Source organism: Diuraphis noxia, unplaced genomic scaffold (genome assembly GCF_037042655.1).
Source record: "Diuraphis noxia isolate RWA-SAM2 unplaced genomic scaffold, SU_Dnox_SAM2 contig0002, whole genome shotgun sequence".
Taxonomy (NCBI): Eukaryota; Metazoa; Arthropoda; class Insecta; order Hemiptera; family Aphididae; genus Diuraphis; species Diuraphis noxia.
The window spans coordinates 63,903,067-63,920,296 of record NW_028301712.1 but is presented as its reverse complement, the minus strand read 5'-3'; the positions used below and the strand labels follow the sequence as shown (position 1 = coordinate 63,920,296).

At 35.2% G+C, this 17,230-nt stretch overlaps 1 protein-coding gene across 1 annotated transcript in view; it reads left to right on the top strand.

Annotated features, from left to right (window-relative positions):
- LOC107171204 (LIM/homeobox protein Lhx9-like) overlaps nucleotides 1-15,333 on the top strand; it is a 60,054-nt gene extending 44,721 nt beyond the window's left edge. Inside the window, exons 5-6 of the mRNA XM_089219582.1 lie at nucleotides 4,453-4,694; nucleotides 14,553-15,333. Of these exons, the coding sequence (XP_089075708.1) occupies nucleotides 4,453-4,694; nucleotides 14,553-14,810 (500 nt within the window). The 3' untranslated portion in view covers nucleotides 14,811-15,333. The remainder of the gene's footprint in view (nucleotides 1-4,452; nucleotides 4,695-14,552) is intronic.
- The last annotated feature ends 1,897 nt before the right edge of the window (nucleotides 15,334-17,230 follow it).

Sequence of the window (17,230 nt, the reverse complement as noted above, 5' to 3'; positions counted from 1 at the left end):
TATACTCTCTGTCCTCTGATACGCTCAAACAAATGTCCGTCGTACCATTTTAAAATATGTACATCATATACCTATCACGGTGTACATGTTTTACACGGATCGCTCCAGTTCATGCAGGTCGCAATCATACTATAAAAATCAATAATAAGAAGAAGATCGAGGATAATCATATAAAATACCACGAGATCCGGTCGACAGCGACGTGATTTCGTGAATGGATGATGATGTACACGCGCGCTTGCGGTGGATTGGCTTCGGAGCGACACTCCTCGGCGCCCGGTGTGGTGTTGACGCTTCCGTTCGCGCGCGCGGTAATCGGTTGCCCATTAATAATACCCTCTGTACACACAACATAATATATTCTATTATATATATACATAAGTATTATAACAATGTTATAATGGTGTGCGTGTGTTCGTTATACAAACACTAGCTCTCTGTGTACACATATTTTTACGCGCGCGCGTGTGTATATGTATTATAACGGTTACCTCGTCTGGTATAATAAACAATAATAATAATATCGTGATACCGTTCTCGAGGGTTCAAGTTGTTTCCGTTCCGTCGTCGTCATGAACGTGGTTATGTATTACGTATAGTGTTCGTATCAGACGTAATTGATTTTTTACCTCGCTTACAACTTACTATAATAATAATTGTGAGCGTATAATAATATATAATCATATAAAAACTTATTCTATACTTCTATTCATATATATATCGCGGGAAATTGTTATTTTCGTATGAGACCAATTGCGATAGAAATCGGTCGCGCGAGACACGTGCAAACTTCGTGCAGTTTTCATCTATGGCAATTTGTGTTTACGAGTTGTTTTTTTTTTGCAGCACACGCCTTAAGGAAAATCAATTATGATATTATATTTCATCCTCTGTGACCGTTTAATCGCTTATCGTTTGTAACTGCGCAAATTATTACTGGTATTGCCCGTGTTGATATAATATAATAATAAATTAAAATGGCTCACGATTATGGTTCGGCTTTAGAAAATCGATTTTGCCTCCAATGACTTAAACAGTCGACTAGTTTGACACGTGTGTTCGATAACCATCATCGCAACGTGTTTTTTTAACCCATTTAATATTTTATCAATCTATAAATTATATATAGATAGATATTCGAATATAACTTCGATCTGCATAGAATATTGTCTCGTCAAGATCGTCGTCCTGTACAGTATAGGTATTTTACTATATATAGGTAATATGAAATGTTACGTCTACAGTACACTTATATTTCCTGTACTCAACGGCTGTAATATCATCGGAAATGCGGTCTTCGCTATCCGCAAACGAGTCTGTGTATGTCACTCGACTCATGTGCACCTAAATATCGAAATTTTTTAACCATCGTCTTCAAATCTAGATATAGGTACGCGTGACTTAACAACGTTCGTAGAGAATACTTTGAGGACTTAAAAGTTGCCAGACACTGCGGTATAATAATTGTTGTCAATATGTAGGCAATCCGTATGGGTTATATTTACAAATCACAATATAATATATTACATACAATATACCTACACTGCACCGCGGTACAGAGGTCAACGATAACTGCTGTTGAAAATTCCCATCGACATGTAGTGTGTATACTGATCTATATATTCATAAAAAAGTTTGAAAGTCGAGTGAAACAATGCGCAATGCCTCAATATTATTTTTATACTGTGGCGTGTGGTGCATTTTTAACAACGTTTTTCCGAAAATATGTAAATAACGGAACTTATTCGCATAATATAATCTAGTATTAAAATTTTAAATATCATTCAATATTTTCTAAATTCTCTTAAATATATATAAAGGTTAAGAGTGTTTAGACTATAGATGAATACCTAGTTCAAATGTGACAGAATAGATGAATTAATTTTTTTCGCGTGATGGTGTTGAAATAATCTTATATAAACTAGTTTTTTTGGTCTTTTAAACGTTTCCGTGAAAACCTGTTAACCTGCTGTGTGACTAGTAGTACATGCAAAATTTAAAACAATTAATGTATATAATATATCGTCTATATATATATTGGCGTAGACTTCTCTGCAGTGTGTTAGTATACACATAGATGCAGAAAAAAATAATTAAATTTGTAAGTACGAAGTACCTATATTGAGGTGCACTTTTTTCTCATTTATCTCAAGTATAAGAATACATATATTATGACATTGTAATTTATTATATTTATCTTTCGATTTTTTTGGCATCTGTCACTTCACGACGATAATATAACGTAAATACCGCTGTCGATAAATAATAATAATATGATAGAATATTATATACTTGTATAACGCATATATATTCATATATTTAAACATAATATACATAATGCTCGCATATCGGGGTTATCCGAACACCGATGAACTCCAGCAGTCGGCATTATAACAATTTTTATTTTTATCAACCGATGAATGACTCTGGCCTGACCCATGCTACCACGTTTTGTAAGTTTTGTAGGTGTTTTCGGACGTTATAGAAGGCATTTTGAAATGTTTATCTAATCGTATCACACACTATGCTTCAGTATAATATTATAGTGGTTCAATTAATGTTCAAACATTCGTTTAATGTATGTAATATGTATATAAGTATATTGTATACTTATATACATTACGAGTGCGATTATTTCAGTGATAACTCGCGCGCTTTATATTGTGGCATTGCTATAATATTACTGGGATTATAACAATATTGGAGGAACACGCACACCCAACACGTCGGAGAACGTTATTATAAGAAATTTCGATAACCTTTCCGGTTGTGATAATAATATTTTGTACACTTGTACCATAATATCTTGTTATAATATATAATTATAACGGCGTGGCAAGCATTATGGTATCAAAATAGTTAATAATATTAACAATAATAAAAGCATAGTAGTTTTAATAATAACAATGTAAAGAAAGAATAAAACATGTATTTAACAATAATATTATACTATGTACATTTACCTATACTGTTCCAAGAACAAAAAAAAGCAGCATATTTTTAGTGTTATGTAAAATCGGCATCACTAATGTGTTTTATTTTAACATATTATACACCTTTAGATACTAAGAAATGTGTGTGTATAATATTATTTGAACTGGTCGATGTATGAACTAGGTGGATTATTATTATATTATCATTAGGCGTAGGTGGTTAAAGGAAATAGAATTATTATTATTCGTGTATACATAACTTCGGTATAACTATACAATACGGTTTCCTTTCGTGTATGTACATACTTAAATTCTATTGCTAGCCTGTAGTTACTGCCTTCCGTGGTAGCTATTTTGTTCGAAAAAGTTTAATTGGTCTCGTTAGGGAGGTGACGGACAGCTTGCGGTGAGTATTATATTATGGTAAAACGTAAAACTATATACTTTGACGTCCCCGCATGCATACATATAAATACGCCTATATTATTATATAGCCATTACACGTCAATCACACCCTCTTGCTACAATCAACTGTCGGCGTGCATAAACGAGTATGTGTGTATATTTATAATATAATATGTACCGTATTGCCGTTGTACCGACTGTGCTGACGACGACATTTTGATCGATAAATGCATTGTAACTGTAGTATAGAATAATACGAAAAAAATGCTGTGATATAAATTTTATTTTTATAATTATTAATACATGCGGGCGGTACCTATATATTATAATAAATTGTAAGCTTACTTGAAAAATTTTAATTTCGTTGCATATTATATAATAATATGATTATATTATATTATTTATATATTATATAATAATATCATATTGTAGGTAAATATTGAAGAGTTTATTGTTTTTAAACGTCATTTAAAATTAAATATTCACGAAATTTATAAATCTAAAAATGTCTTTAATAAAAACGTTGAAGAACTGTGCACCTATTGTGTATCAACTGTAATATTTATGTATGCAGCACTAAGTAGAACGAGAATATTCAAATCTTCTACTACATTATGTATACATATATATTTTGAAAAAACATCGAACACAACCAAACCGCAGAAGCAATAAAACGCATTGGGACGTGAAGGACGTCGTTTCGATACGATCTTCTGATAACAAAAAAAAGTGTATAGGTACCTATAATATAAATAAATCACAATGTCGTAAATATTTCGCTGTCGAATATAATGTAATATATTTTCAATTCCCAAGTGGTTTCTCGAGACCTGGTGAAATTGGTGTGGGTAAGAGTGCAGAAGGTTAGGGCAGAGGGGTACTTAGTTGCAGTCAAGTCAACATAATTTATAAAGCGATCATATTATATTATAGGTACTCTTAAAAGATATTTGTTTTGATTTTGTGGTGAAATTTGATTTACTTAAAAGTCTATACTTATACCATCCCTTAATTCATCTATTGAATCGTGTCCACGTTCACGATATATCAAAACAATTATTATTTAGGCAAAATAATAATAACAGTCTTTTACATGGTTTGTTGATTGTTTCAGACATGAACTCGAGCGATTCGTACAACATGGAAATGGCGTTCGGTCCGGGTGGCTTGTCATCCGGAGGTGGCGGTAACGGTGGTCCCGGTTCCGGTCACCAACGGACGAAACGCATGCGCACGTCGTTCAAGCACCACCAACTGCGTACCATGAAGTCGTACTTCCATCACAACCACAACCCTGACGCTAAGGATCTCAAACAACTCTCGCAAAAGACCGGCCTTCCCAAACGGGTGTTACAGGTAAATGTCGTTTTCGATGGTAAAATAATAACAATATATTATGGGCACGAGATATACATTGGTTTTGTTGTTTTGCTTCCGCAGTTTTTGAATTAATAGTTTCCAAACACAACATTTTTATTATTTAGAGTACTATATCGCTATATGGTACGTTTAATGTATTTTGTATATTCGTAAGCGCAATTCAATGCTGCGAAAACGCCAATAATGGGTTTTCACCGCGCGTGTGAACGTACACTGATATTAATTAAGTACGTACTAGAGTTCGCACATTTTTTTTTTATATTCTGTCGGAATTGGACCAAAATGTTTTAGTCCTCGGAAAAAATGTTTGTAATGTATTATAATATTATTATTGCAGTTGCTTATTAGTTATTATTACTATATTAGCACGTGAATACGTTATGATCGCCACCTTCGTCGTCGTCGTCGTCGACGCCGCCGCCGACCATAGTTCTGAAATAGCTCGGCTCTATAATAGGATTTGATCATTTCCGTTGTAAGACGAAAATATCACTGCTGACACACGTGATTTTCGACGGGGGCAGACAAATAATAACGATAAAAAAAAATTTATTAGGAAAGAGAAGAATATAAAAAACGCGTCAAGATACAAGTGATTTATAATTTATTCATGTATATATATTTCTTCTAAATGCATATAAATCGTCCTTGGGCAGTGCGTATACCACCACCGAATGAATAAAATACAAACAAAGTAGTAATAAAAAACACACACACATCACGCATAAAACAAAATAGTAACGCTTCGGGCTCTTCACTTACCCACCCTATTTACACGAGTTATTTATGCTCGGACGTCGTTTTCGCTTTCGGCGACCACCGTATTATAATATGCGTATTATGTTATGGTGTACCACTATAATATATTATATTATATACATATTATACGCTGTATAATACGGTCCGCTGCAGTATTGACGATTTATGAGATTCGCGTGTTTAAATCCATTTGCAATTGTAGCCATTTCGTTTACTACGTTATTCGTACTTATTATATAATATATTATAATATAATATGTGTCCATGTGTGTATATGTTTAGTATTATATTACGTACACTTAACCGTATGCTAGATGACAAACCATTTTTAAAAGAATATTGTTATTTGCGCCAGCCATTTGGATGATAACTCTTCTGACGGCGCGGGAACATAATATATTATATCTTTAATAAATAGCATAATATTATATTATAACACGTTGGTAAGTTTTAGATAAACATTTAGTTATACCGAGATTGTATTCATAAAAATAGCTGATTCTCGTTTATACAGTAATAAATGTCTAATTTACCGTACCTGTCCCATCTAAAAACATTCCGGTAAAAAAAAAAAACCTAAACAAAATCAATAGTAAAAATCTTATCATGGTTACATAATATACATACTACGAGAGTACGGTTTAAATACATACCTTATATTATACGACCGTCATTGCAGAGTTAACACGTCATAAACCTTTATGTTTATTTCTCTTGTTTCCGACAGATCTTCATTTTATACTACTATAATATATATCTAATATATATACAATGTTAATGAATATTATATATATATATATTAATCTACTACCGGTCAAATATTTTAATACATACAGTGTAATATATTGTATGCTGTAAACACAATTTTTTTTCATTTATCGTTGAAATTATTGATGGATTTTATGTGTGATCCTGGTTTACATGTATATTTTTTTACTGCTCATAAAAAAAAGTGCGTTACCTAACTAAAATTTGTACTTTTTCCGTTTCAAAAAATAATAATAATGATGTCCTCTTCAACGTGATTTTAAAATTACGTACCTATAGAAAAATAGAGGATATATTATATAGCAGCGATGTGGCAGTACCTATGCATTTTTTGAGTGCAATGAATCACGCAGACACGTTTAATAATATTAAATAATAAATTCTTATTTGAAATCCAACAAAACATTAAAACCGCGGCCAAGTATTTCGATATAATATATACCGGCGCAATGTGTGCGTGTAGTGCGTGCTCAACGCCTATAGATTTTCTAACACCGTCCAGATAAATAATTACACGAACTTTGACAAATAACGCGTTTGACATCGTCGGCTTTATAGAACGCCGTGAGTGGGAATAATAATAATAATAATAATAATAATAATTGGTTCGGTCTCTCACAGGAGTAGTTTTTAGCGCCGACGACAGATTTACCGACACGAAGACTCGTCGGCGGCAGCGTTTCAAAGATCCAAAAGCTTATATACTTACTGGCCGTATGCACCTCTTATTAAACGAGCGCACACATCAATTTTTCGGCAGTTCGTAAATCAAAACGAAAACTATTTCATCGCAGACATTACTGCACGTATAGGTATATGATACCCATGCAGCTATATATGAACGTCGATGCATCATGTATGTATATATTTATAATATACAATATTATTATGGCAGGCACCTTAGCCCCGGCACGTCGAATCAACGCGTTTGCTTTACACTGATTTCAATAGTGTATAATTGTGTTGATCTCCGCCAGCGCCGCAAAGCCGAATAGTTTCCGTTGTGCACGTTCTGCAATTGCGTATTCAATACATGTGCTCACGTAAATATCTATATATTACCTATACATATATATATATATATATATTCGTATTAAATAATAACAGGTATACGTATCGAATAGAGCGTTATATTGTAATCAAAAATGATGTCGGTATAAATTAAATAATATAAATATTATTTTTTATATACCTATACTATATTATAATATCTACGTTTAACACGCCGTTTTTTTTTTTATTACAACGACAAAGTCATGTCTTATAATATAATAACATATGCATTGACGAGCGATGAAAGTTCAGTCTCGAAAATTTAATATTGTTTATCCAACGTTATATCGTACTGTTTTGACGAAGCCGTGTGTCATTGACGGATAAAAAATAGCCTCGCAAACGTGACTCTAATACACTGCTGCTGTTATGTCCTTATAGTCGCATAGTTATACACTATCATAATATTCTGCAGTATAATGTTCATATATATGTTATATTTAGCAGTCTATGGTCGAATTACGCGTATACGTCATATTGTTTTATGTGCGTCATGCGTGTTTGTATATATATATATAGTACACATTGGTAAGATCGTACCTATAAAACGGTATTTTTTTTCCCCGGACCGACAAAGCACTGTCTTTGCTTCTTCTTTGCCGCCCCGCTGCGGTTGCGGCGTCGCTCTGCAGACGAATTCGCATCGTATATAACGTTCCCCGCGTAGGCACATAATATATACATAATATCATGTACAAAACGGGAGAGAAAAATATGAAATAAAAAAAATTTCCCTCGACGTTTGATGTTTGTACTCACAGACATACACGCACACAGTATCATATATATAATACGAGTAACTGGTTTGCCGGTGTGTATAATATACGTTCCGCGTACATAGAAAATGGCAGGTGCTTCGCCGCATTTTCTTCTGCGGCAGAGCTGCCGTCATCGTGCCGTACATTCAACGCATACAAACCCATCTCGTCCTCGGGGCGGTGGCAGAGCAACGGGCGTAGGAAGCGACTATGGCCGCCGCGGACGAAGTAAGAAAAGTGTACGCACAAACGACACACGAGCATATAAAAATATACCTATATTATATATATACATTATACATACGAAACAAAAAAATAATAATAAAAAAGAAGTTACGAAATATCCATTTATCAATACGTGTTGTTTGAAAACAATGAACAATTCAGCGGCGGCCATCCTCCCGTGTATATACTATATATAATAATACCTATACCAGCACCATGGTCCGCCGCCGCTATTCTCATAGAGTAGTATACTGTGTGTGTGTGTGTGTGTGCGTGTATTTGACGGAGAGAGAGCGAAGAGACGACATATTAATAGTGCAAACCCGTTTGATGGCCGTTTAACATTCTGTTCGCGTATATCTATCTTTATAAATATATAAAGGATATATATATATATATATGTATGTATATGTATTATAGTATACTATGTGTATTTTGCTATTTTTTCTCTATATGTCGTCCGTATTCCGTACGCTATTTTTCTCGGTCGGGAATCGTTTTTGTCTTCTTTGCACACATATCCCTTCTATAATATATTATTATATAGTACACACGCTCGCCGCAGCCGTCTCTTCACCGCTCCGCTGTATAGCAATATGAGTTTTTTTCTTTCATCTCGTTCGCGAAGACCATCATCATCACGGACGGCGGCATGTTTGCTGCTGCTGCGCTACGGTCAGCGGCGCTTTGATGATGGCCAACCGATTTCGCATGCTCTCGTAATTTGTCACAATTACCTGCCGGGGTCCGAGTTTTACACCGCACGCAAACGGTAATGGCCGTCCGTCACCATTCCCAAAGGAGAACGAACGTTTTTCGCTCTGTTTCTTTTGTTCTCTATCCATCTCTTTTTCTTTATCTGTATTCGATTTTTTTTTTCACTGTTTTCTCTTATTCCTTCCTCTGCTACAGTAAACAGTGAGTAATACATTTATGCGCGCGATTGGCAACCTTATAATATACCTGCGTGTAATATAACCGTATCTAAGTTGGTAAATGTAATACAACAATATTCATATGTAAATAGATCGGGATAATAATTTATCATACTACGAGGGTAAGATTATTTTAAACCTTCAACTCCAAAATAATTCGCGTTGAGTTTTCAACGATTTTATAAACATCTATTTCTCAACTGAAGCAATGTAGTGCAATACTAAATTATAATGTACAAAGTTGCATAAAACTTTAAAATCTCAACTATTTCAATTATGATACTAATATTTAAAATTTAAATATGTGTAATATGTATTTTCGTGGTTATTTAAGAGACTCTATTAGAAGAATATTTAAATTTAAATTAAAACAACGATTTTTAATACTCATAATTAAAATGTTCCTACATTACATGTCTTAGTAATATACTCCCATGTAATTGTACATATCCAATTTGATCTATTAAAAACTGGTTATTCTTAATGCCAGATTAAATAATAAATTACCAGTCGAATCGAATGTAGTGCAATGTGTGAATTTTTTCAAGTGCCTGGGTTATTGGTATTTATAGGTTATATATCTGAGAATTTGTTTTCTCATATATTCAGTATAAAAACGGTTGGCACGTTATTTACACGAAGCTCTGAGTATAATAATTAAAATCAATTACGACATTGTAATTAGTTTGGTTGGTATTTTTACTATTTTATAATTTTACCCTCGAGAAAAACACGCGGCGTAACAATAAGCGTTCTACAGTAGCAGCGATCTATTTGCTCGTCGTGGGAAACTTCTTAACAAACAAATTGTCGCTTGCCACTCGTCATCAATGTTCTTCGCAGTGTCTGTACGCGCATATTAGTAATGGCGGCATATTTACAGTCGTTTTGTTGCATAAGTAAACATAATATTTTGTATTACATAATTTGTTGGAGTGTGAATAGTTCAAAACTTAAAGCGTACGACTTAAACAGAGCCAGATAGTTGGTTGTAAGGTATTGTTGGGTATTAAAATAATGATTTTGATTGGTATATAGATTTAAATATTTTTTTGGGTTTTCAATAGATACATTAACACCTCTTGAATAAATAAAAGTATTTTATTTTATTCTCTCTATACCCGTTGGATTGTACTTCTCTGATTTTTGTATCGTATACATTTTATTGAAAATTAAAACTTCAACCGATCCCTGTGAAGTGGAAAAACGAACAGCGGAGGCAACCTCCAAGTACAACAAACGGATCTGAAGCTTTCCACAGGCATTTTAATAACGCAAAAGATTATTCTACTGCAGGTAATAGAAAGCAAAGAATGATTCTTCTGCATCGTATAATCTATGCGAGTTGTAGGATGAGAAATGATCTGTGCGCAAACGAGCTGTAATTCTATTATACATGTGCGCAGACTATAATCAACAGCATATCTGCAGAGAGAGAGGTGGAGAGATATTTTGATGGCAGCGATGGTCCTGAATGGACCGCTAAGCTGATGAAGAAGAAGAAGATTATAATCGCCTCTGCCGTACAAAAGGGTGCGTCATGTATTACTTTTGAATTGGGATTCCTGTAGCAGTGCAAGTGATGATCGGTTATAACTCTCAAAGAAGTGCGGTCATAACTCACAAGACGGTTGTCGCAACGACTCAATGCTATACCAAAAATCGGACGACTGAGGACGGTATAAGTATAACGTATACATGCCGGAGAATACGTTTGTTAAATACACACACGCGTAATTCCGAGAGGAAATCTATTTATATAATGTTTATTATGTATTTATATATACAATAAATCGGATTCATGTGGCTGTATAAAATTCGCCAATTATTACTGAAATATTATTCGAATATTCTGCGGGGAACGTCGCTATTGCACAGCAGCGGAGATATAGACAGACGGTCGTGTCCGCGGCGGCGTTGCGCCACATAGATCCCCGGGAGGTGCGCTATTTCCGTCTTCGCTCGACCGCCGTTGGAGCCCATCGGAGATGCTGCAAAGGGACCGCCGAGAGATGATATTTGGCCCCAGCAATTAGGCGTGTCGCGTTAAAACGGTCGACGAAAAACGCGCATGGCGGCGGCGGCGGCGGCGTGCACGTATATGTAATATATTATTATCATCGCGCGCGCGCTCGCGACACCGCCGCTGCAACAGCCGAAAAGGGTCGCGCCGCGTGTTCCGCGTGACTACCGCAACGGCGTGGCGGCCGCCGCCGCTAAAATAAAGCTCTGTTAATTAGCGCGTATGCGATCGACGGCCGTGACGGTTTTTATTACGCCCTATCTGCTCTTGTGTAAATATTTTTTATAATAATAATAATAGTTGTAAATATACATATTATAATATGCGCGCAGTCGATTAACCGAAATAGATACGGGCAAATGTATAGTCACACAAGTTCGCCCAGCTATAGCTGTAGTGCGAGTAGATGATGATATCGGTTGTCTAAATATCTAATATGTAAGTACTATGTACCAGACAGTGGGGTGTATTTTAAACAAAATGGTATTGCTCTAGTATAATGACATGTAATCTACCCCTATTTTACTTCTATCAATACCCACCCACCGGAAAATATGTACCGCCTACACCGATATACGGCCAGTCTTATACACCCACACGCTCAATATATAATATATTATTATATTATCATATTATTATATATACCTATAGTAAAATATATTATATACATAATATATATTATATATGATTCCTAAACATAATAATATATATCATCATATCATATGATATGATTCATATGGCAAATAATAATACCTCACGATTTTTCTGCGAGAAAATATGTTTCCGTTGTTAGTTTGTTTATAAGCTAAATGTTCAGCAGTACAACTATGATGCAATATAAAATCGATTCATACTTAATGCTGTAATATAGTGTAAGATTGAAAGTTGATAGATCGTCACCATTCTTCCTTCATGTGTCTGTCTTAAATGTATCAATAGTCTTTGTATAACACCTCCCTTTTTTTATTCAGTATTCAATTTTTACGTGCCGCCATAATAACGTTTCAATGTTTTGAGTTGCGGGCTTTAGTATTTACTGTATCTATATACTCTATTTTCTGTGTGGCTTACCAACAGTATGATTCTCAAAATCGTTATTATTTAGTGTATTACTTAATTTTCTTATTGGTCAGAATAATTTGTAAAATCTCGTTTCGCACTTTGTTCAACATTGTAAGAAATTAACAGCTATTATTGATAAAATAAATGCTATTTCCATTATAAATAATGGCAATACACTTACAAGAAACTTATCAAACAAACAATTCCTAAAAAACTGACAGTAGTTACTGCTTAGCGCACGCTACATGGCACGACACCTCACAATACCCGCGCATATTTATGGTGTTCACAGATGATGTGTGTTAATGATATCTTACAATATTGGTTTTTGTGCATAGGTAATTAATCAGATAGGATATTATAAAAAATGGTTATAACATTTTTGGTGTAGGTACCTACATCTTACTGAGTAGGTGTATAATATAATAATATAAGACGATTACCATAATATATTTGCGTATATAATAGATAACTATTAATAAATCTTCAATCTTACGTCAGCGTCGTTTCATCTTATCCGTTCTTCGGACAACGACTATAACAAATAAAATGTATTATGCGTTACCTATACCTACACGATTATTGTCTATATCGCGTCAATTTTTCGGCTATATAAAGTCTATTTGTTTCGTGCTGTTCATATATAACGAGCTTCGGATTTTTGTACACTGTTGTAGTTAGGTACTAAAAACGATAGTCCACGCGTTATTTTCGGGTGACAGCCGAGATTTAAAAATATATATAATCACAGCTGCCCGCCGTCGACGATGAGACACTATAATTATATACATATATACTTCGCGTCGAGTTTTCTAATGTTTCGACCCTACTCCACTTCGGCCATTTTCTCTTTAACTTTCAATCGGTTTCTGTCCCGTCGCCGCTGCAGTATACCGCGTATAATAATTTTCAACTATTCTTCGTCACCGTTTTTTCCCGCTCTCATTCCACTGTGTCTATGTAAAAGTGCCTATATACTTATATACTCCTCCCAGCAGATTTGTTGGCTCCCAGCCAAGCACCCGATAAGATTGATGGGACCGCCGCGTAACCAACCGCGATGAACGTCAATTAATCTACAAACCGCCGCCACAGCCGCCTCCGAAACAAAGGCATAGGTTGTTGTGTATGTATATACGTGAGTTTACTATACGCTCGTACGCCGCGTTTATTTTAAAGTTGAACGGAGGGAAAAAAAACTGAGCTACGAAAACAAATTGTCGTTTTTGACTGAAAATCGGCCGATGATAAATCGTCGGCCCCGTGCGCTTTTGACGGTTATCGCGCGCTATATACGAACGGCAGTTACGACTTTTGTGACATTACAGTTACATCAGTGGTGTATTTATTTTCGTATTTTCGAGCGGTAAGCACTTGATATATTATCATTTAAACCCCTCCCCCTCCCCCGTCGATTTCGACACGGTTTATTCGCGCCGTCGATCGCCCAAGATGAGATGCTTCCGGCGTCGGCGTGTGTGTGCGAAGGTAACTATATAGGAAACGACACTTTTCCGGTGCGCGTATATACTGTAATCTGTATAGTCACATATTTTATACTTGTAATTTATAAATATACGCCTTATTTCGTGCGTACGCTTTTTTTTTTTTTTGTGTGTGTGTGATTATAAATATAACAACTCGCACGGTATTGACGTTGATGAGATCATGGCGATATTGTTCACAAGGCCACTTGTGGTGTGCAGTGTGCACATGTGTCACACCATAAAACGAAACTATGCGATGACTTGTACTGGTGTATTCCTATCGTATATTGTTATGTTATGTTATCGTAACTAAAATACATAATTATTATTACGTGTTTTGTCAAAACAGCATTGTTTGTGGGACATAATGTTGTATATTTATAGTTATTATATAGGTTTATTCCTTGTGGAACATTGCTGTTTTGTTGTCGGCAATTAAGCGTGAGTTGTGGGATTTTAGTCGCAGTGGTTGGAAAAAACTCGTGCCGTTTAGGGGCTTTGAAAATAAATTGAATTAATTTTCTTACAAGTGGACAAAACTATTTATCGTCGTTAAGCGCACGCGATTGCGTGACTCGCAGTATACGCGTCATGTGTTATTATTTTTATATCATGCGTTGCGAGTTTTAGGGTATTTGCAATCGTATATTATACAATAGGAATACAATATGCGCGTGCAATACCCGTATAATATTCGTCATACGGCTATTACCTATAAATTATTACTATTATTATTTATTTATTTAAATGTTGTATTGTTGCAGGTTTGGTTCCAAAACGCTCGAGCCAAGTACAGGCGGACGGCCACCAAACAAGATGGCGGTCTAGGATCGTTGGCGCCGCCGTCCATAAAACCAGACAAAAGCTGTTCGGAAAGCTCAACGGGCTCGACCGGCATTGAAGCGGTTATGTTCCACCAGCAGCAGCAGCAGCAGCAACAACAGCAGCAACAACACCTCGCTATGCAGATGAGCCCCAGGAGCTATCTAAGCACATCGTCACCGATGGAATGCGGGTCATAGAGAACTACATTACAACCATCGTAAAGAATAATAATAATATTATTGTCTAAAGTTTCCTTTATCATATTATTATACAGAAATATTATATTATAGTAAATCATAACGTAACTCGTGTGTATATATAGGGGAGATTACGAATATAGTAATATAATAATATATTATATAAACGTCGGTGTTTATAAAAAAATATCATCGAAAAGCCAGTTTTGTATACGTGCAATATTTTCAAAACATTTATAAGTATAATTTAAGTTGTTGTTTTTTTTTTTTTTTAAATTAAATATTTATATTGTTAAAAGTATAACGGTTTGAAAAAAAAACGATGAGAGAAAAAAAATACTATTAGTCTTTAGTAACAATGTTCGAGAGTAGTATATATATATGTGTATATAAATACATACTTAATAAGCGTAACTTGTATAAATCGATATTGTCCTTACTTCCCTCGTGTCTATACATATACTTTGTAAAACATGTACATTTCTCTTAAATAAAAAACATTGTGGTGACATTTTAATAATAATTCACAAAAGTGTATCGTCATATTTTGTTCTTCGGCAAAATCGCCTTTTATCAAATATAATCACCATCGTTATAGGTATATACTTAGATATGCAGGCGTGATAATACTATATGTTTCAAAGATAATAATATTATCCATATCATCATAATATTATATACTGCAGTTGAATAAACTATATAGACGTAGCAAGTATAATATACGAACTGTAGCGAAACTAATACCAGCGAATAGCGGTACCCATGTCCCATAATAATAATAATAATAATAATAATATGTGGAAAGTCATGATGAGATGTGGTCAGTCATGTTAATGATACACATATACATACTCACAATATATATTATCAGGCAATATGTTCAGGAAATAAAATTAATATATAAACGCAAAACGTTATTATAGGTTTTTAACGGCTGCGAATAATATTTTGCGGTATTCACCACCCATCTACCTATCGCCGAATTCACGCGTAAAATAATATAATATATTATAAAAACGAGAAAAAACGACGTGATGGTCGCGACTGAAACAACGCGTCGGGGTAAAAAAAGAAGAAAATCTACTGGCGCACAAAGACCCGGAGAAAAACTCATCGCATATTTATGTTATTATATATTTGTAGACGTATAGGCACGCGTGCGCACAGTCTCGGCCGGCCATATAATATGTGTGTACGACGACTCGGGCTCACGTTTTCCGCCCGTGCAAACAACACACACACACCGTGTATACATTCTATGCAAATGTGGACCAACTGCAGCAGCGGACTGTCGGTGGCGCGTTCACGACCTCCGACTTTATATCATTTATGTTGTGTGCGTGGGGGGGGGGGGGTGGTAGGTACCAGGATACATATACGACTACGGCGATATATATATACACTTCCAACAATGGGAAATTCCTATATATACGCATGCGACCACATGTGTGTGTGTGGGTAAAAGCATATACAGTTTATTGGAGACACACACACACACACACACACGCGCGCGCGTACGACCGGAGAAAAAGATGAAAAAAATAAAAAGAAGAGACTCGGTATATATTATTATATGTATATCTATGGCGTTTGTGACAACAACGAATGGCCGGCAGTCCCGTAGATGATATCCGCACACGATTATACATACAATACGCACGTTGCTCTATGTATATATATATATACATTGTGTACACATATATGCGGCATTATAATATTCGTTATTGTTGTTTGCGACGAGCACCAGAAGGGTCCCGGCGGGGTGTGTGTGTGTGTGTGTCGCCATTGTTTTCCACTATTGTTGTATATAGGTACGCGCACATATATATATATGTAATATATGTGTATGTAAATACTATACAACCGTGATGTCGTTCCCTTTCCACCGCCGCCGGACCGTCACGCCACTTCCCCTTGACGTCCATACTATACTATTTCGTCGTTATTATTATTATTATATTTTACCCCGTATACCTATAATAATAATATGTATATATTATAGCTGTTTATCTGCCACAATAGTCTATAGATATACGACTCTAAACAGTGCACACATGCGCACCGTATGAATAATATCGCAGTTTTTTATTTATTTATTTGTTTGTTTGTTTGTTTTTTTTTTTTATTTATTCAAAATGACGCGCTTACAATATATAATATAATAGGAATATATGTATATAATATCATTATATTATTATCATAATATAGGTAGGTAGGTACCTGCATATACACATATACGACGGTCGTGAGAACAGACTGTACGCGCGCGTGCGATAATATCGAGGGGCGCCGCCAGTAGAGATGGCCCCCGCCCGATTGGACGACGACGAGACGGGCGCACCGTACACGATATATATAGGCATAATATGTACACAATACATTATTACGACAATCTATGTTATTACTTATTAAAATATTGT